The sequence below is a fragment of the Anneissia japonica genome, unplaced genomic scaffold, assembly GCF_011630105.1.
Source record: "Anneissia japonica isolate Jap-2015-1 unplaced genomic scaffold, ASM1163010v1 scaffold16806_len104710_cov188, whole genome shotgun sequence".
Taxonomy (NCBI): Eukaryota; Metazoa; Echinodermata; class Crinoidea; order Comatulida; family Comatulidae; genus Anneissia; species Anneissia japonica.
Window position 1 is genome coordinate 82,129 of NW_022719008.1, and position 22,570 is coordinate 104,698.

The following is a 22,570-nucleotide window of genomic DNA, read 5'->3' on the forward strand; positions in this document are numbered from 1 at the left end:
TTTGAGTTATTAATACAGTGTTAGAGAGTAAAATAATAGCTATAAAATGGTAAAAAAATCATTCAAATCCGACATTTCCTTATGAAGTTACAAGCGTTTAACCACACAGTTGTTTAAAGTACAATATATGAAAAATTAACCGTCAAAGTTTATGATTTCAGGCATTTCTCATGCAGAAACTATCTTTAAAAACTTAAAAAGTATTGTTTTAACATTGAAAATGGGGAAAATAACAGCATAGAATGATGTATAGATATTAAAGGTTAGTTTAGTGCAATAAAATAGATTTTTTAAAATTTGACATTCCAGCTGCCTGTTTTGGCCATTTTCTCTGAAACACGATTTGCGACGAGTGACTGGTTTGGCTTGTCTTTGCCACAATTGTAATTTAATTAAGTTCTCTGTAATCAGTACAAATACGCAGGAAGCCATCAGGGTTAGGAACAGAGACAATAGGTGCAGCCAAGGGGCTTGTTGAGGGTTCTATTATACTCTTTTTTTTGCATGTTTTGTATTTGTGATTTAATTTGGTTTTCTATGGTATATGGGATTCTATAGGGCTTTTGACAAAATGGGCATTTCTGTTGTAGTACGCACCTCATGTTTAACCATCTCTGTTTTGCCTTGGATATCGGTAAACATGGTTCGCTTTGAGTAAAAGATTTGTTTGAGGTCTTTTTTCTGGGAAGGGGTCAAATGGTCTGGGATTGTGATCTACGTATGATTGGGCCTGGAATGAGGGGAGACAATGGGGGCCAGTGGGAACCAACCATCGGAATCGGTTTCAGTGTACATACATTCAATATTTGGTGTTTGTGAGCGTTCACAGTACAGTCTGAGTAAGTTAATGTGATATATTTTGACAACTTTTAGTTTGTCTTTTAACTCCATAATGTACCGAGAGGCAGATTGTTTGTTGTCGCCAGTGTTTGTCATGTTGTCTTTAATTAATTGAAGTGGGGATTTAACCTTGTACGCGAAAATAAGTTCAAATGGTGTAAACCCTGTTGATTCATGATGCGATTCTCTGTATGCAAACAAAAATAATGGAACATATCTATCCCACTCAGTTAATTGTTCGGGGGTAAGGCATTTTATCATATTTTTCATGGTTCCATTGAATTTCCGTTAGTTTGTTGGTGGAAAGGGGTAGATGTGATCAATTCAATTTGTAACAAATCTGAAAGTTGCTTAAGTAACCTAGAAGTAAAGTTCTTTCCTTGATCACAGAGAATTTGCGATGGAAACTCAAAATCTTTAAACACACATATCAATGCATCAGCCACTGTGCGAGCCTTAATGTTATGTATGGGAATGGCAAAGGGGAATCTAGTAGCGTAATCGGAAATAGTAAGGATGTATACTTTGCAGTTCTTAGATCGTTGCAATGGGCCCAAAATATCCATGGCTATTCTTTGGAAAGCGTGACCAACAATATCCAAGGGTTTCAACGGGGCTTTGGTATAGGAATTAGGGCGAGCGGTTTTCTGACATGTGTGACAGGTGCGGCAATATATGGCAACATCAGAAAATATACCGGGCCAGTAAAATAATTGCAGAATACGCTGTGTAGTTTTATTTATACCGAGATGTCCACCTGTCGGGTTGTCATGGGCAACAGAAAGTATGTTCGTACGGTACATTTTACTATCTGTTCCCGGGGAGGGGATTTATCATTATTCTTTACTGATGACCATTTTCGAAATAAAATTCCATTCACAAGATAAAAGCAAACACGGTGGAAATCTATCTGGTGAATAGGGACTGTCCTGTCTGTAATAATGTTGTTTTATTGTTGTGTCTTCTCTCTGTTTCTGTGTTAGTGTTTCTGGGGCAGTGTTGATTTTTAAAGGTGTATGTTTTAGGTTTTCATTGTTTGTTTCATCTGTCTTTTTAACCTTTGGTGGGACATTATGTTGCTCACGATTAAAACTTATTAATGGTGTAGCATGGGTGTTGGTGATTGGGAAGGTTTTAACATTTAGGGAGGCAGCTAATTCAATGGCCTCTTGTTTCCCTTTTCCTGCGCTTCTTTGCGTGTAACTGCTAAAATTTCAGTAGGCCAGGTCACGTCATATGGATTATCTTTCATAATTTCGTTACCAAGCAATAAGTCCTTGGGGCTGTCATTGCTTATAGCTGCCATTAAGTAACCATTATAGGCTTTGCAGTTAACATATATTTGTACTGTAGGGAGGGTTACACTATTTCCAGTGATGACCCGAATTGTTACGGTTTTTCCTTTATAGTCGTTTGGGTGGACAAAATCTCTTCTTACAACACTTTGAGAACAGCCAGTGTCCCCTAGGATCATGGCGTCCTGGTTGTTAATTTTTCCAGGAAATAACCATGGATTTTTCCTGGTATTATCATGTCTAACATAAAAGCCTAGTCATTGGGGAGATTGGGAGTTGCCATTCGATTTGTTACGATAGGGATTAAGGGGGCAATCTTTACTAAAATGTCCTATTGTGTTACATCTGTAACATGCGTAATTGGTTTTGTTTTTTGTTGGTTGGTGTGTACCGTTACTACTGTAGGGTTTCGCATCAGGGGTTGAAGAAAAACTTGGGGTGAGTGACATTAAGGGCTTGGGAGCATCGGAGAAGTTGGATCTTAGGGATGTGGGTGTGCCTCTAGAGGGGAAGGTATGGATAAACGATTTGGGCACCTCGACAGGGGTATTGTATCCAGAGAGTGGTCTGGTCATGGACTTGGTGGATGGCATTTGGGATGACTGGGATGGTTTAGGGTCTGTTTTGGTAATGGATTCAATCCAAGTCCTACCTTTAATTTCAATCATGTTATCGGCAATTCTTGAAAGTTGTTTGGACGTTTTTGGCTCTTTTTCCTTAACTAAGGACATAAGGGAATAGGGAAAATTTAGTAAGGGCCTGATCTAAAAGCAAAAAGTCTAAAATCGCTTTGGGGTCTTCTATATTGACATTCGCACTAGTGAACCACCGTTTCATTTCGTGCTCTAATTTGCCAACCCACTCCTTAGTTGACATAGAGAGTGATTTGGTTGTCTGACGAAACTGTTTCCGATATGCACCAGTGGTTAACTGGTACTTTAAATGGATTGCTGTTTTAAGTTCAGCATATGAAAATGGGGTATCTGGCATGTCATTGAATGCCTCTCTGGCTTTACCAGTGAGTTTGGGGAGGAGATTGAGGACATATTTTTCAAGTGGAATTTCGCATTGATGAGCAATCCTTTCGAAACATGTCATATAGGTGTCAATATCGTCCTTTTCCGTAATTTTGGGGATTTTGTGAATCGGGCTGTTGGTGTTGTCTTGGGGTTGGGGTTGCCTACCAGCGTTGACCAATTGTACTTCTAGCTCTCTAATTTTAATCTGGTATTCTAATTCTTTCACTTTCATGGCCATAGCCTGATTCTGAAAATATACGTCATCGTCTAAGTCATCAGACAATGATTGCACGTCAGCGGTATTAACGGCTGTCCTAGTTTGGGACCTAGTTTTGGGTCTGCTAGCCATGTTAAGAAATCAAAAGTTCTAACAATATAGTGTATATAGTCAAAATAAAATGAAATCAAATCAGTATTTTAAAACTGAATAAATTAAATACTTAATGAACACTTTAAAAGCCTTTGTCATAATTATAATGTACATGAACTTGAATATTGGTTACTCACCGTTCCAATGTGTCGTACGTATTCGTCTTTCTTGTGTGCCTGGAGATTGGTTACTCACTGCTCACTGTTCCAATTGTTAAATTCGTCTGTAACTTCTGAAAATCATATGGACTTAGGTGCTTGTAGCTTGTAGGGGACCACCGCTAGCCACCATGTAAAGGTACGCGTGATCGAGGGCAAGGCAAAAGAATTACAAAAACTTCAAATATATAACTTCATTATAAATATTTAATAAAACGATGAGGAGCATAATGATTTTGGACCGATGTTGTTGTCACAAGTCACAAGAATCAAAACTCAAAACTGACTATCCTAACTACTAAAGTAACTTATATACAGCAGGGGGACAGGAAGCAAGGGCTCATCAAGATATTCCTTATCAGTGATGTAGCATAAACATCCTGAGTGACTTTCCCAGTAAGGAATGCATGACTCACTTAAGTAGACCCAGGAGAGGGGGAGGGGTGAATGGCATATTGGTCTTGTCCAGTGGATACTGTGTTACAGTTACATTGTTTAGGTATATAGTCTATATTATGGCGTTGCTAAGAAAAATTATCTTTAATAATGGCACCAAGAAGTTAATAACAAGATCTAGTAGATCCATTTTGAATTGTTTGCAACTGATTTCTTACTGTCTTTCTTCATTAATGACTATGCTATCATTGCAAAATTATTCATATTGCTACAGGTACAAGAGGGTATTGTTTCTGGAGCTGTTGTGTGTGACTAGAGATAAGTTAATTCTATGAAAGTTTATAAAGACAAAAAAAAGGACTGGTACTAGCCAAGACCCTTGTGGCACACCACCATTGGGAAACACACTGTTAGTGTAACAGAAAGTTTCTTCTGTTGAACTTGTGTGACGATAAAATGAAAAATACACACGCACAAAAATAAAACAATTAAAATTCAAAGCACACACAAAATCAGAAATCAGAAAATCAGTACTTAGATTAGCACCAGAGAAAAAACACATAAAATTGCACATACATCAATTAAATTAGAGAAGAACAAGTTTTCTCTTAGCTGTAGTTCACTTGCGCGCCACTGGGACTTTAAATAGTGATATATTTGTTGGTCCTTAATGGCCACGCATATAATACTATTGTTGTTAGTACAGTCTGATTATGTATTTTATTTCTCCTGGCCGTTGTTATCTTTTTACCACAATGAAATTCCTTGTGTCTTCGAAAAGAACTTCGGCCAGCTTGTATTCTTAACACTTCCGCCTTTTGCAGGTTTTCATCTAATTTGACCCAAGTTCCTGTATTCATCGACTTTCTATTTTTGATGGTCTTAACTCTGGATAGTGCCATTTGTTACGGCACTTCTAGACGCTGATAAATAGCACTTTAATACTTGTAATTAGTTTTCAAAACACCTTAAAACGGCAACTTTAAGTGTTATTATATTCAAACATTTGGTTTGCAAATAATATGAAATATATTAGGCTTACATTTCTTTAGAAATCGAATATTGTACTCGTGATTCTAGACATTTTAATAAGAAAAGGTTGTATAGGTTGTCTACTGTTTTTATATTAAGAGACCGCCAAAGAGTCTGAACTAAGTAACGTTGATCAAAAATGTGTCATACTTTAATATATATATTTATACTACTTCAAATAAATATTCTTGTTGAAAGTCTATGCCTACAATATTTAACTTTGCATCTGAAGATAAATATAATTAATAATGAAAGATCTACTATCCAGTAAGTTAAATAATTTGAAATTCTGAATTTTTTTACTTTGTATATTGATTTGATTATATTATGTTAATATCCAGAAAAATATTAACATACCAACATAATTACTGTTCAATAACGACTTCAAACACAATATGCATTAAACAGGTATGCTCTCAATGTTACAGAGTTTATACGTATAACTAAATACCGAAGTGCAATAAGAGGATTGTTTTTGATCTCATCTCAGATGGTTTGCATTTTAAAACCATTCAGATTGTTCAGGACTATCAGAAGCATTAATTGGAGGATGTTTGCTTCGGAAAAAACAAAATAAAAACGTAGAGTATGTCACTTCAGTAGGTTTAAACTAAAATCCGTTGTATAAATCGAATAGTTCGTGTATGAAGAAAACATGATTTTTAAATGGGTGATATAAATACATTTAGGATTAGGTCTATCATAGGCCTAATGTGAGTAATCCAGGATTGGACTACTCCGTGTTGACAGAGCGTCTCTGTAATATTTCTCGGCGTGCATTGCAAACTCCAACAATGTTATCTCGAGCAGGAAACAGCTGGGACCTGACCTTAGAAACATATCAGTTTAATTAAATATACTATAATATAAAAATGACCAGGGATTTACAAAAATGTTGAATAAATTATATTACATAACTAATTTTTACTAAATAATTAACGAGTATTCATTCACAACTACATTCAATGCCACAACATCCTACCAGGTACCTATTTATACTTAGGGTGTAGACAAACGTAGATAAAGTGCCTTGCCCAAGGACACATCGACTTGCACTGGGAGAGTTTCGAACATTTTTGGGTCCTAAAGATCTAATGTAATGTAACCGTTGTATTCGCATTACATGATCCATTTCTATAGTATGACCAGTTCAACAACAATATTATTCGGTGGTTCAGCTGCCCGATATTGACTAATCCTACTAGAACTGAGTGAACGGAAAAATATTAATTTAAAATGTTTGCAATTTTAACAACAGGTGACCTTTTAAATCGCTCGGATCTGCAAAAAGGAATCTCAAGTAAAGGGCGGGATCGAAGGTCTATGCCAAGTTCGTGACAAGGAGAGAGCATGCTTCGAAATTAATCTTCTTAATACCAAAAGACAACAACAGATGCTCCGTTGGCCATTTTTACACCCGCCGTGTCAACCCTGAGCCGCCTTGCCCAAAATTATATAATTTCATCACATGAGCTAGAATTTTGAGTCGTAAACGCGATCGAGATTGTGGAAAGAAACTCAATTCGGTGCCTAGGCCCACCTGGCCGCCTATGATGACTGCTGTGAAGATGTGAGGGCAAAGGACTGAATGTGTCTAAGGTTGTAGCTGTGCTAATTAGCGGGTGGAAGAAGGTGGTTTAGTGGGTGCTCATTTGATTTTAGTCTAGTAAAATACCTCATACTCCTTTTTAGCAGTCGCTATGTAGACAAGGCAGGTCAGAGCATTCCCTGCATTCCTATAGGACATCCCAGGCGGCATGAGCCTATACCACGGTTTTAGGATTTTTTCAAGTGATCTTCATGAATCTTAGTCAATCCCGCATACTACAGAGGGGATGCATACTCTATTACAGATCTGATAATAGCACAATTCTAATCTAGGCCTATTGAGTGGCTTTATGAAGTATATTCTTGTGTTACAATTTTTAGATTATCGTCTGGCTTTGCTAATATAACTGATCTTTGATATTGACACCAATAAGTTGATACAAGAACTGGTAGATTACTTTTTAATCGTTAGCATCTGATTAACATGTCTACACCTTTTCGTCAATAATAACCATGCCATCAATGCAAGACCATCATATAATTATGTCATTATAAGCAATTTGCGTATTGCTACATGTACGAGAGGAAATTGTTTCTAAACTGTTGTGGCATCTGTGTATTTAGCTAAAGTTGATTCTAACAGTGTTTATGAGAATAAAAAAAGGACTGGTCCTAGCTAAGACCCTTGCGGCATACCGATATTTTCGCTCCTCTACCGTTTACCAAAGCGCCACAAGGGCTTCAAATAATGATAGTTTTGGTCCCATAAGGGCCGTGCATACATAAGCCATCGTTGATAGCACTCACTGATTATGTAGTTTTCTTCTCTATGCCATTGGAATATTTTTATTATAAAGAAATTCATTGTGTCTTCTAAAGGAACTCCATCAAGCTTTCATTCTCCTTAACACTTCCGCCTTTTGCAGTTCTCCACCTTGTTTCACCCAAGTGTCTGTTTCATCGACTTTCTCTATTCGATGATCTTCTCTTGATAGTGTCATTTTTTGCGGCAGTTATAGAAACTCAGAAATAGCACTTTAATACTTACAAGTTGTTTTTCTGACACGTTAAAAATGGCAACTTTAAGTGTTTTTTTTTTACTTATCATATTAAAACACTTGGTTTGGAAAATTTGAAAATTATTGTGGTTTTTTTCTTTACAAATCAAAAATTATCGCACTATTCCACACATTTTAATAAGAAATTTGTCATGTCTATTTATAAAATAATTTTGAATTTCTAATGATGTTCTAATAATGAATGAGTCGATATTTTCATCCTGAACAATATAAAGCGAAGCACAGAAAGTCAGTTACTTCAGCTGAATATTGTCATTAAAACTCCTACGATATTTAACTTAGCATTGGAGGAAAATAATCAATAATGAAAGATCTAGTATGCAGTAAAATTTTACAGTGTATATTGATTTGATTATAATATTATACTATCCCGAGAATAGTTATTATTTCCAGATAAATATTAGCATATCAATATAATTATTCTTTGATTACAACTTCAAACAGAATGTACAATAATCATGTATGGTGAAATTTAATATTTCGTAAGACCAACATTGAATATATGTGTTTTTACGTGTTAAAACACCTTGGTTTTCAAACTTTTTTTCATATATGTTCCATTCCGGAGCGAAAATTATAAGGTAGCCAGAAATTTACAAAATGCTTTTTATTGTGAAAATGTCTAATGTTGTAATACTCAATTCAGTCTCTCCGAAAACAGAAATGCATGTTTGACTGGAGCTTTTGGTCTATAGCCTAATATAGGTCTAATGTGAGTGGTCCATTATGGACCTGCCATATGTCTAAATATCGTGTCTGTTATATCTCTCTGCGTGCATTGCAAAATACAACAATGGTATCTCAAATCCATATCCCGAATGTTATAATACTCAACAGTCTGTCCGAAAACAAAATGCATGTTTGACTGGAGCTTTGGTCTATAGCCTAATATTAGGTCTAGTGTGTGTCGTCCGGGATGGGCACACCGTGTGTCTAAAGATCGTCTCTGTCATATCTCTCTGCGTACGTTGCAAAATACAACAATGGCATCTCGAGCAGAAAACAGCTGTGGTCTGACCTTGGAAACATAGCAGTTAATTAATTTTAGTGTAACATAAAAGTAAGCCATATGGAAAGGTTTGGGCCAGTTTTTTCCCACTTTTGCCTTTAACTAGCTAATCGAAGTCAAATGACCACGCTGTTTTGATTGGGTTGTTTCCTAGTTATGTGGGGGGTTTGTGTCAACGAAATGGATCATTACTCAGTAAATCACTGTCATTCTATTCAACTTTTATTAAAAAATATATGTCTGACATTTATATCATAATCAGAATACTAAAGTATGAAAGCAATGACCAACCCGACACATACTACAGATTTGTTATGTTTCCTATGAACATATGGAACGTCACATGACGTCATATTAGTAACCTTGAAAGCCATTTTTTGGAAGGACTTTATATTTTTCTTTTGTCCAGTAAACCTCTGAAGTAATCGTATTTAGTCGAGCTGATAAAATTGTCTCCAATAATCCGTTTGCCCTGTTTCAAATAATAAAAATGGTCGCCAGGAGTGAGAGAATCAAGCTTGGAACCGCAATAAAAAGAAAAAAGAGAATTTCTTGTGATTTCCTATTCAAAACAGCACAAGAAGGTGTAATAAAGCGTCTGAGTCCGATAAACCAGTATATACCTAGCAATGATCATATACAATTATATTGAGCTCATCAGAAACAGGTGGTTCACACTGGCAACATATTGTTTGAAAACATACTGAATATTGTATTGATTATATTTTTTTATAGATTAAATAAATAGCCTATTCATTAATATATCTGTTAAAAAGTAAAAATACAGGATTGCATTGAATGTGGTTGTAAAGTGTTTGCGATCCGTGATAAGGTATTATTTATTTAAATTCTTGAAAATCCCTCATAATGGAAAGGTTATACTTTTTGATTCCCAAGGTTTACATATCTCCGCCTTAGCCATTGTATATGATTTATAATTAAAGGGGCAAGTGGACTATGTTGTTAAAATCATTTCTCTAACAAACTGTGAAAACAAAATAACATTTTTTTTTGTAGTTTTATTTTCAGTGCTAAGGCATGTTGCTACATAGTAGACCTATCATTGTCTGCTGTTAGATCTACAACCACTGATCCATTCTTGTTATGGTACGAATTGCCTATGTTCTTCGTACAAGGTATACGGAGCAAGCATAGAATAAACTATACCTACAGATTAAATTTAATAATTGAGATATTATTAATTCGTTAATTAAAAAAAATCATGTTGTGTACATCTAGACAATATTTGAGTTTTTTTTATACGGAGAATTTACCGTTCAGCATGTTAAACTAACTATTATAATGAACCGTGCCAGGTTTTAGTCATACTTAATAACTGACCAATAAGACCGTGTTATTTGATAGCCAGGAATATGCGCAGTTCCCACAAAGACGAAATTTCCGTATATTTAGGTTGCCTACAATATGCTTCTCATTCGTGTTGTTTTAGTAGTGGCGGTTACATTTTTTTCTTTTAATTTCAGCTTGAAGGTCATTTTTAAGAAACCTCCTTGATGTTAGTGTGTCGCGGGTTACTTATTAATATTAATATCCATTTCGGTTTAGTCATTGTAATAATGTTCTCTCAGTCGTTTTGCAGTCATTGCATCAGTTAGGAGCCATCGGGTGTCACTGTTAACATAAAGAAGACAATTGCACACAGTAAATCCTAACAAATTCGGCAAACAGAAACCGTCCGAGTGTCATTACAATTTCTGACACCAGTGAGGTTAAAAGCTTGCAATCGTAAGTTTATTCAGTTGAATTTAATGCTTTACTTTCAAGATACTTGATATCATTTAAGTAAGAAGTAACTAATTTTTGTTTTACATTCAATGTTATTTTCTTTTTGGTGATACAAAATTATATTGAAACGTTACATGTTAGGTGTCTTTTTTTTCCCAACAAAACTCCTTTCAAATATTTTAAAGGTAGATGTTCTTGCGTTCATTTGTACTTGTTTGGGTGGTATCATGTGTATGGTGTATACCGTTGGGAAAACTTAAAGGTTAGTTAAGAGTAAATTAATCAATTATTTTGATGTTCTCACTTTTCTTTACAATGTTTTCTACACTATAAACAAACCTCAGTGAAAATTCAGAGTTATGTTTTATATATCTATCTGTTTCTTTGATTATTTGTTTTCTTGTGAAGTCAGCATTGTGCCATTGAAAGCGTTCAACAATAAATATTTTGTACCAGTATTTATTACAGGTTATAATGTGTTTTATGTCTTTAAAAAATATTCTATCAATAAAGCAAAGTCACAGTTACTGGAATTGGGTGCAGTGGTAAATAGAATTATTATTATCTATTTACAGTATTGTATGCAATATAGTATCACCTGTAATAGCTATCCGTTTAACTCTTTAGAAATGTATATGTTGCTAGACATATCAATGTACGTGAATCATTAAAGAAATTGTAAACTAAGAAAAACAAATCGATACCCAGAACAGCATCGTAGCCCTGACTTTAGCTTTTGACCACAATTATGCATATAATGCATTTAGTGTAGAGATGTTTAAGACAATGTTTATGAATTGTGTGAATTGATGACTGGCACAAGTTTAGAATGTAGGCCTTAGAGAATAATATTGATCTTTAGGAATTATACATTAGAGGGTGGTACCTGTGTTAACTGTGCTGAGTTTTACTGATAAAAGAAAGTAACGTTTACTAAGTACCTGCTTATTAGTGCTTGTGTATTATAATGATCTATTTTTCGAGATATTTTTAAAAACAATTATCGATATATTAATACTGCCTTTAATAATTACTGAATGTATTTTTTTTTCCATAAAAAAGTATGTATCTGTGTAAGGTATATGAATGTTCACTGGCATGTAATATAAAGAACAGAGCAGCATGTGTATAAAGTGTCATGCTTAGGCCAATGTATACCTGGAGAAGTATGTGTATGTGAAAAATCACACAGAATAATAATAATAATAATAATAATAATAATAATGATAACGATAACGATAACGATAACGATAATGATAATAATAATAAATGATAATAAATAAATAATAATAATAATAATAATAATAATGATAATAATGATAATGATGATAATGATGATAATAATAAATGATAATAAATAATAATAATAATAATAATAATAATAATAATAATAATAATAATTATAATTATAATTATAATTATGATTATTAATATTATTATTTCGAATTTCATTTATGTTAAGGTAATAAGAATTGTTTCTCACCAGTAGCTTCCAATCCGCATTCTCGGACTTTTTTTTAGCAGAATGACATTGGCAAGTAGCCATCCTCTACGTCACCGATGACGTAATGGTGACGGGTGCGCTCTGCGGTGATGCGCAGCAGAACGTCCACCCGAACCCCCTCCTCTTGGGTTGGTGTAGGAGGTCGTCGTAGACAAGGGACATTTCGTACCCTCCTTCATCCCTATACATGGTGTTGTTATTGCGTATTGACGCAATAACACCACCATGAATAGGGATGAACGTTCTGCGTGAAATTATGAATTTATTTGGAATTAATGAAATGTTGATAACAATGAAAAATGAAATTATTTGATAATAATAATAATAATAATAATAATAATAATAATAATAATAATAATTATAATAATAATAATAATGCTAATAATAATTATAATGTAATAATAATAATGTAATAATAATAATAATAATGTAATAATAATAATAATAATCATAATTCTATTCAAGAGTACAAACATACATAGGAGGGATCAGACGAAGGAGGAAGACGTTTATATCAACAATGCTTTCATCTTCACCCCACCCCCCCCCAAAAAAAAAAAAAAAAAAAAAAAAAAAAAAAAAAAAAAAAAAAAAAAAAAAAAAAACAAGAATAGACATACACATTCGTTCAAATTCTATTAATTATCAATTTTGCTATTGAAAAAAATAGTAACAGTTTTAAGGCTGTTTGGTGAAGTTGAGTTTTGTATTTTAATTGACAGACTATTCCAAATGGGCAGTATATAATTTAGGTGTGTTATATATGTGTGACCTTCCTATTTGAGTGTGTTACATTGGGCAATCGGAAAAAGACTATGAATAGTTGACAGTATTTGACAGTATTTGTCAGTAGTTGACAGTATTTGTTTCAGATGTATCCTGCACTAACCCTTCTGGAGACCGTAACGACTTTAACGATCTGAGAGATCTTCGTAAGCAAATCCGCGATGCCCACAATTACTATCGATGTCTCCATGGTGTACCTGTAAGTTATTATTTCAATCTTCTAACGCTTTATTTACTTGCATAATTTCATTAAAAATAACAAAATAAGAGTTTTAATAAGGAAGAGAGAAATAAATATGTGTGATGCATACCATTTAGCGTTGTGCGATTATTCTCTATTAATAGACGTTGTATTTTGAAGTACCGAAAATAATGATGTTAAAGGTAATGACGATGATGATGATGACGACGATGAAGATGATGATGATGATGATCATTGTCATCATCATCATCATCATCATCATCATCATCATCATCATCATCATCATCATCATCATCATCATGTCAGACATTATGTTGTAATTGTCAGACATTATGCTATAATTACGTATTTCATGGTTCTACAGAAAAACCCCTTTTAAACATCATCTACCTGCAAACCCTGCAGATATACATAGTATTGCATTGCAATAATTTGAATATGTTGGCTAAAACAAACATTGCAAATTAACCAGGAGTAAAGTTTCTAGAAGGTTTGAATATGTTTGACTGAAGGTGAAGATGCTTGCCTTCCAATCTCAGTCGGGGTTAAAAAAATATCCACTCTCTGACCCTCATAATGAGATTTAGTTTGTGTAGGCCATTCTGTGTATTGGCTTGTGAAGGGTTATGCCCTTAAAATGTGATTAGGTTTACTGGTAAAGCTTTGGCCATCGACCTAAAAAAGAAATGAAATGGAATTCAAGTTATGAAGTGTGTAGATTTAGGGGTGAACTTACTGCACGCGTGCAATTTTTTTTAACAGCCTCTTAAACTACAAGGGAAACTCAATAAGTATGCCCAGAAAGCTGCCGAGGATAATGCCAGGAAAGGAGCACTGATGCCTTCTGGTGGACTTTACGGCGAGAACTTATATAGCTCATATGGAGTTCCGGTCAATGGTATGTCTTATTAGATACTGCATTATAAATTGTATTTGTCCTGAACCCCATCCTTTATCAAACTAGGATCGCAATACTTCACACTACCAAACAGCAACATTTATGTTTGTAAGTCTCTTAGAATATCTTCTCCCCGTGCTCTCTTTATGTGTGAGCTACCCGGTAAACTGGTACCAGCTACTCCCATGTGTCGACAGCAGGGGTGTATGGATCAGTACACCGCTTGGGAAACCGAATATTCGTCTCAAAAGATGTACTTGGTTCTTTTAATTGCACATTTTGTTTTAGGTACTTAAGTACCGAATAACAGCCAAACATGGATGTGTACCTAACTCGTATTTACTTTTTCTTACATTTCATTGTTGTAGGTTTGGCTATCACTAAATTTTGGTATGATAAGATTAAGGACTACAATTTCAACTATCCAGCATTTAGTTCAAGTAAGTTTACATAAATAATGATAAACAATCAAATGCCGCCCAACAATTTCGCCATTCAGATGAATGTTCACATGTACTTCTGTTATAAAAGATTATTGGCAAATCATTGCTAATTAAAGTATACATTATACGCATTGTATTCTATGTAGTTCTATTTGTACATTATACGGCGCTAATTCCAACCAATCTGATTTATGCGGTTAAACACACGAACTTTGAACAAAAATAACCAGTCTACTTCTCAAACTAAGCCTATTTCTTTACTTAAATATGAATGGCCGGATAAATCCGATGGAATCATCTTACCATTTTTTCAGCTGTTTTCTTTGCTGCTGTGTAACGATAACACACACTCTCCTCTGTAGCCGCTAAGATACGTCTGAGGGGATTGTTGGATTAGTCACTGGCGGCTCAACCAAAATCAGTTTAATGTCTTGCGCAGGACTGCCTAACTAATGTTGGAAAAAATATCCAACAAAAAAAGTCATCGGAATAAGTAGAACAAAATGAATAAGGCAATTTATTTACATTCCCAGGTAACAATCCCACATGGGGCCCATATGCAAAATATCTGGGAAAAGTCTTATGGGCTACCCCATATTTTTCCTTTATGGGATCCGTCTGGGCAATCACATATGGGCCTTGCCCATGGTTTACCCATATGGTTTGATATTTAACATTTATATTTTTTTTGCGACAGTAATCAATTACACTTTTAGTAACAAGTGTTTATTTTAATTTATATAGCAATCAATATCAATGCATCTTTTCTGAATGTATTTCTATGCGTTTATACTATAATGCATTTTTCCTGCAGCAACCGAAGTGCAAAGATCATTTCCGCTGTTAAGCTTTTTGGACGAAAACTACAACGCGACTCTGGATACACTCTACTTGAGAGCTCATAAACCTTTTTTAGGACAACCCTTCTAAACACTATTCCAAACAGTGCTTAGTACAGAAATACCTCTGTAGCCATCGCAGCTACCCCGATCACCTTTATTTTCATATAGAGGAGTAATGATGTTAGCATCCTTTAGATCTTGAGGAATAATGACTTTTCACAACAGATGCACATAAGATTATGGGACCAAAACTTTTGACAACCTCGTTAGAAATGCCATTTTCCAGCAGCTTTGCGAGATTGCAGGTTAATAACAGCTGCCTTTATTTCTTCAATTAAGGGATGTGCATCAAGCTCAAACATGGTAAAAATAACTTCTGACAAATTTCCAAAGCTCTTTGTGTCTGCTGAATAGAGGTTGGAGAAAATGTTCAACCCATCTACTGTAACTTAGCTGGTCTGCACGATATGCCTGTAAGTTAACTCTGCTCTCTTTGATTGGAGCTCTTTTCCTGACTAAAAGGACAAATAGCCTTCTTAATGCCACCATATATGCTTTTGGTGTTTCCGGAGTTGGCATCCTGCTGAATTTGCGAACTTAGCTTTTTCCAGTACTCACTTCTGGTTAACTTGATAGCAGCCAGATTTTTCTCTGTTGGAAAAATTGTGTAGATCTCTAGGGCTTCCTTTTTTTTTGTTATAAAAGGCATTATTTTTTTTTCGACTTTGCATCAAACCATTTAGAATTCTTCTTTGTAGCTCTGTCATAAGCCTTGACTTCGGCATCATGCACTGCAACTTTTATAGTTTGCCATTACACCCAGTGCCTCTCAGACAGTTTTGTGTGATCAAGATTATTTTCAACACCTTTACATGAGATTTGGAGTTCTTGAAGTTATGCTTGCTATACATCATTATGATGCCGTCAAATGATTGAGTAGTTAGTATCACAAATAACACTCTGATATCTTGATGTTATTCAAAAAAACGTTCAGTTTTGACATGTTTTTAGGTTTTAGGTCTAGGATAACGCCATGATACTTTATGTGAGATATTGGATTGAAATAGGGTGTTAGTGATGCACAATTGGTTAAGTGCTCTTAATTGCAGCAGACAATGACCATTATCGTTCATTTTACCAATTCCAAAATGACCAAGGCAAGATGGCCATGCTGAGCAATCCTTACCCACTCTTGCATTGAAATCACCAAGTATGATGAGGTGGTTGTCATGTGGGATAATTTCAAATTGTGCTTTATCTTCAGAGTAGAAGGCATTTTTGACCTCATGATCAGCTAGGAGGGTGGGTGCATATATGCTCTAATAAATTTTACCGCTTTACCTTCTGTTTAAACTTCCAGGGAAATTAATTGGTCAGCGGCTCGACTTTTTTCCTCAGTTATTTTTAGAACCTTCAGTCTTCGCTTTCCAGATGAAAGTGTATTCCTTTTCCTGAAGCATTCCTGTGCCTAGAAATCTTAGACAGATGTGTTTTTTTGTTTGTTTTGTTGTTTGTTTGTTTTTTTTTTTATTGTATTAGAGCATGAAATGATAATATTAATGAAAACCGTAAGGTTAGAGCCCACACACTGTGCAAGTCACATGTTTTAACATGGCCCAGTGTGTATGCAGAACGCATCATTACCAAACCAAGACCCCCACCCATGAATGTCATGGTATATTTATTGCAAATTCAACCTTCAATGTCTTTTGCTACGTTGATGACTTATTACTTGTTATTCCCACCTCGACTGGACTTTAATTCCAATTAATTGTACAACTAAATATATCTCTAATGGTCCCAATTGAAATTATGCAAAACCGCATGTACCGTTTTTGGAAAAATAAATAAATTTAAAAAAACAAAAAAAAAAACACTCTTTTCCCAGATCCATCTTCGTCTCTTAATAAATTTGATCTAAAAGTCACGGACTCGTTAACCTATCTTAAAATGCATCAAGTCGATTTTTCACTTTAACTTTAAACATTATAATGAAGCTTGTTTTTTGAAGAGTGTTTTTTGGGGAAAAAACATTCTTTTCCCACATCTATCTTGGTCTCTTAATAAATATTATCTAGAAGTTAACCTATCTTGGAATGCTTCAAATTTTCGCTCTAACATGTCTTGAAGCTTGTCAGAGTTTAGTAAATGTAACTGCATCTTTTTAGTTGTTTTGAGGACATTACTAGAGGATTATGGTCACTTCCACAATCAGCACCAGGATGTGTACGAGCATTATGAAAGAATTTTTGAGTCGCTTGGTAATGATTATTCATTCATTCATTCTTTTATTTAGGAATCACTAATTTTTCTATATATAAACAGAAAAATTAAATCAGCAAAAGATTTTTAAATAAACTAATATTAAGAGTAATTATTTTTCTATTGAGAAAACTTATTTGATTCATGTAGTATTTTTTGAAATACAGTGGAAACTACATTGTTTGTAATTTTACATATGAAGCTATTATAAAGATTTCATAAGAAACAACATTATTGTCACTCAATGTGGAGAATAAGTCGGTGAATACAGGACCGTACAATTTGATGCTTCTAAGCAAACACAAAAGTAACACTTACTATCAATATTTTGTAAACGAAATTGCCTATATTCCAGTAGCGCAAAGAAAATGGGAAAACAAATTCATTAACAAAGATATAGATTGGAAAAATGTATGGAATAATAAGGTAAACTCTATGCGACATGTCTCAAAAGTCGCACAATTTAACTTTAAATTGTTCCACCGCATTTTATCATGTAAGAAGAGACTTAAAAACTGGAATTTAGTCAGTACCGACCTATGTGATAAATATGAGAATGAAATCGATGACGAAGAGCATATGTTAGTGTAAAACCATCCAATTTGCCAGAAATAAATTTAATGCTATGCTTATCAAATGTTTTCAAAATCATGAACAACATTTCTTAAGCTTCTTTACAATAATAACCGGAACCAACAACAAACTGGTAAACGAATTAACTTCGTTGTTCACATTTTGTTTATATAAGTCATGTTTTATAATATAAATAAGATCTAACAATGTGTTAAAAATCTGCAATAGCAATATCTTACAAATGTATTATATTTCGCAATAGTGACAAATTATTTTATTGTTCACAGCTTTTAATATCAATTTTACTTTTAAGATCTGAATGTCATTATTATTAATACAGCATTGGTCAACGTTCTTTTTTCCCAATTATATTTTTCCACTATCGCATTTTATGATTTTAATAATAATAACTCGCAATATACTTGGTGTATAAGTACTATAAGTTTATTATAGTTAAGAGCTATTTTTATATTCATATTACACCTCTATATAATTTTCACAGATCTAGAAATTTTTACTCCTCATCACGTAATTAGCGATTAATTTATTTTTAATAGATGTCAAAGCAATGTCTTACCAGGATAGATAAGGGGTGGGGGGCTCCAAATCCCTTCTACTATGTACGACAGAGGTATACTTTCTTTGAGAAAGTTATCCCATAGCCTAGCATCAAGTTGTCTGGCTAGAGACATGCATCAAGCATGCTAAGCTATATTACAACATGGTGTCCTACTTCTACACTCTGAAACAAGAAACAAAGTACATTCCAGTCTTTTTCAAAATAAACAAGAAGATTGTCATGACCAGTCGACAGTCAACAAACCTCTTTTAAAATAAGATAGTAACTTGTAAGAGTATAACATATACTATCCCAACAATTTCGTTGACCAAAAAGCTGGACTCAATTATGTCCACATTAATAATAATAATAATAACAACAACAACAACAACAACAACAACAACAACAACAACAACAATAACAATAACAATAATAATAATAATAATAATAATAATAACAAAGGTTATTATAAACAACAATTTATCAAATTTTATTATTCTTAAAAAAAGGCAACTTCTAATTTAATAACTATTTTTTCCACTGGTGCAGAAATTACTACAAAAAATATTACAAAATTTAAAAAGGTATACAGTATTCAAAAAAAAAAAAAGGTACATTAGGTTAGTTACAGTAATCATGACAAATATTATGTTATTATGAGTAAAATAGTAAATACAGAAGTTGTATTGCACTACTGGTAAGAGTAAAAGAAGCATTAAATTGTGAGTGGATTTCCCATACGATTAAAAATCGTAACGGTACTGGGTTTGGTCTACAGGAGTTGTGCTTCGAACAGGTCATTCCGTTCATAGAATAATCTTTTTGATGGAGAAAGTGTACCTATTTAGCAAAGGCTTGCCCAGGTCGAAACTAACTCCGGCTATATAAAATTGATTATAACAGATTGTAAAATATTAATCTTATGATTGTAGTAGTAATACTATGTACACATTTAAATTAATGTTATTTTTTTATTTTGTTAACGTCATTATATTTACATTTAAATTTAATGTATTGTTTAAGTATGAATTACTATGTCCATGTAAAATTATTATTTTCTATAAAAAAATGTATATTTTAAATAATATAGTAATAGGCATAGCCGAGGTCTAGCCTAGGTATAAACGAGTGAATATATGTCATGTGAGTGTATAACAGTATGAAAATCTGAATAAAACGTCAAATTATGAAAGAATAAAGGAAGAAGGAAGAATAGGAAAGAGATTTGGAGCGGCTGAAATATTTCTGAAAATATACAATAATAGTCAATATGCTAGTATTATTGCATTACGTTTTTGTAAACAATTTTGGGCACTAATCGTCAGAAGTCAAGGTGCCCCAGTCTACACTTTTCATAATTCGAAATTGAATCGGACCTTATGTATGTTAAAGTATGAAAAATTATTGATAAAAAAGCAGTACTCTATATATTAAAATACATAAAAAAAATAATATAACGGTATAATTGCGGGTAAAATATTATATTGAGTAACAGCAGCCAGGATCAGTTTCTCTTAGCTATTGCATTATACCGGTAAAATGGCATTAGGTATGAAGGAAAATCTTTTATGTTTGGTCATAGGGACAGAGAGTCGGAAACATAACCTACTGAATGTAAAGTAGGAACGCAGCTCATGAGTTGCATCCTTCATGATAGCTTTTAACTTTTGAACAACACGGTCTTCAAATATACTTTCAATGAATAGAAGATGAATACCAATACACTTAGCTGCGGCTTTTCTTAATTCGTTCTAATTATTTCTTATTTTGTTCACTTAAACTACCAAAACACTTAATATACAAATTATTAACACACTTTTAACCATGCTCTGATATATTTGTAGAATCTTGTTATCAACATTGTATGTGTATATATGTATGTGTATATGTATATATNTTGCTGTCTCTTATACACATCTAGATGTGTATAAGAGACAGATATATGTATATATATATATATATATATATGCACATATTTGGGTGGGGTACTGTATGCACGTAATGTGTATTATGTACATTATTTGTGTGGGGAGGGTGAGGGATGTTTATGATTTATTTAAGATCTAATTTGTATTTTCTTTCGTTAAGTTCTTTCATTTGTTTAGCTTTAAGTTGTTGTTTTACTCTTTGTTCATAAGTTATTTCACTTGTTTAGCTTTAAGTTGTTGTTTTACTCTTTGTTCATTAGTTTAAGTTTGACTGCGCCACTTTCTTGTGTGCTGCCACTGATGTAAAAGTGTAATGTCAATAAATATTATTATTATTCATTGTACTGTTTAAGTTTCCATGGAAAGAAAAGTCTCAGGTTAGCTTTCCTTGAATTGCTTTAACTTGTGAATTAAATCTGAGTTTAGAGTCACAGTTCCTAAATATTTGATTTCAGTTACTTGTTCAATAAGTTTTCCATTCATAATTAATTGATCATGATTTACATTTCTTCTCTGAAAATCGAATAGTATTTCTTTTGTTTTGGAGATTGTTATTCTGACACCAGAGGGAAAGAGTAAATTTCTTAAAGTAACTTTCTGCGCCACCAGACAGGAAGCTAGTGATGTCGTCTGCAAATTTGATGATCACGTTGTTACTTTCAGCTTTATTGTAGTTAGTGGTATAAATTAAAGAAAGGACAGGACTCAAAACGCACCCTTGTGAAACTCCAGTGTTGCAGATCCTAGTAGCAGATTGAACAGAGTTTTCAATGCAAACAAATAGTGGCCTTCCAGTTAAAAATGTAATTTTGGATTTACTTTCATATTTCTGAGTTTCTTAAACATGTGTGTAGAATCATGTGTGTAGAAGGCACTTGAAAAATCTACAAACAGTGTACGAGCATATTTCCCAGGTGATTCTAGATGCTGATTAATATTATGTAGCAGGACAAATGTTGCATCATCTGTTCCTCTATTTTGTCGATAAGCGAATAGTAGTGGATCAAATAGCATATTGTTATCTGACATCAAAATATTTAGGACAATAGTTCTAGGTATTTCATTATGTTAGAAGTTAAAGCACGTGGTCTGAAATCCTTTGGAGAAGATGAGATAGTTTCCATTTTTTTCAGGGATGATTCCTTCATTCAATGATTTGTTGAATAATCGACAGAGGATATGAGCCAGCTCATTGCGGCATAATGTCAGTACTTGCTTACAAATGTTATCAGGTCCAGTGGCCTTTTTGTGTTTTTAGCGAGGACAGCTTTCTTACAACATCATGTTCATTAATAATTAAATTTTCTATGTTAGCGCTTTCAAGTCAAATTGCCATTTCTTTCTTTTTGAGTCCTTTTTCGTGATCAGTATCATCAAATCAACAATAAAAATTATTCAGTTTATTTGCAAATTCTAGTGATGCATCAATTGTTTTTTTTGTCTTTGTTTCTTTTTTGAACCAGCAATGTCATGCAGTATTTTCCCCTCTCTTCCCCCAATCTCTCTCCCCCACCTCTCTCCCTCTCTCCCTCTCTCCCTCTCCCCCTCCCCCTTTCCTCTCTCTCTCTCTCTCTCTCCCTCTCTATAATTATATATTTCCATCTAAATGTATTAATTTGATCTATCACGTTTTTGTAACAGAACTAAATTACTTACTGTGAATATATTTTGATGTTTCCGCAGGTCAATTCAGCCAAGTTGTTTGGTTAAGCAGCACCGGTCTTGGATGTGGATACATAAAAAATGCGAACGAATGGAGTTATATTGTATGTAGTTATGATCCTCCAGGTAACATCCCAACACCCGAGCAGTTCAGCAAAAATGTGCCACTACCGTTGTATACAATAAACAACAATGACTATATATGAACACATGACGTTATACAATGTTGTATGCCTTATATTATGTTAGCCTGATTCGTCCATTAATGCTAAATTCGAGGTACTGTATATGTCATTCGAATCTTAACGACACATTTTAGAAAGTACTCGTTGAATAAAAACATGCGGATATTATCTATCTTATTTCACCAGTCGTTTTTTCGTCTTCATCAGAAATAAGTTAAAATGTATTCATTTAGC

The 22,570-nt window shown here is 33.8% G+C and overlaps 1 protein-coding gene across 1 annotated transcript; it reads left to right on the forward strand.

Moving 5' to 3' along the window:
- The first annotated feature begins 701 nt into the window (after positions 1 to 701).
- Positions 702 to 22,504, forward strand: LOC117110693 (secreted protein RBT4-like). Its single transcript, XM_033253453.1, has 5 exons — positions 702 to 839; positions 12,869 to 12,981; positions 13,747 to 13,882; positions 14,251 to 14,322; positions 22,173 to 22,504. Exons 1-5 carry the CDS (start codon positions 749 to 751, stop codon positions 22,355 to 22,357), a joined length of 597 nt encoding a protein of 198 aa, XP_033109344.1. The 5' UTR covers positions 702 to 748; the 3' UTR covers positions 22,358 to 22,504.
- Positions 22,505 to 22,570: the final 66 nt, after the last annotated feature.

What these genes read in the sequence shown, in the direction of transcription:
- LOC117110693 (XM_033253453.1), top strand. Translation starts at nt 749, where the DNA reads ATGGGGGCCAGTGGGAACCAACCATCGGAATCGGTTTCAGTGTACATA. An exon ending in GCGTTCACAGTACAGTCTGA is followed by an intron (nt 840 to 12,868) that starts GTAAGTTAATGT and finishes TATTTGTTTCAG; the next exon opens with ATGTATCCTGCACTAACCCT. An exon ending in GATGTCTCCATGGTGTACCT is followed by an intron (nt 12,982 to 13,746) that starts GTAAGTTATTAT and finishes TTTTTTTAACAG; the next exon opens with CCTCTTAAACTACAAGGGAA.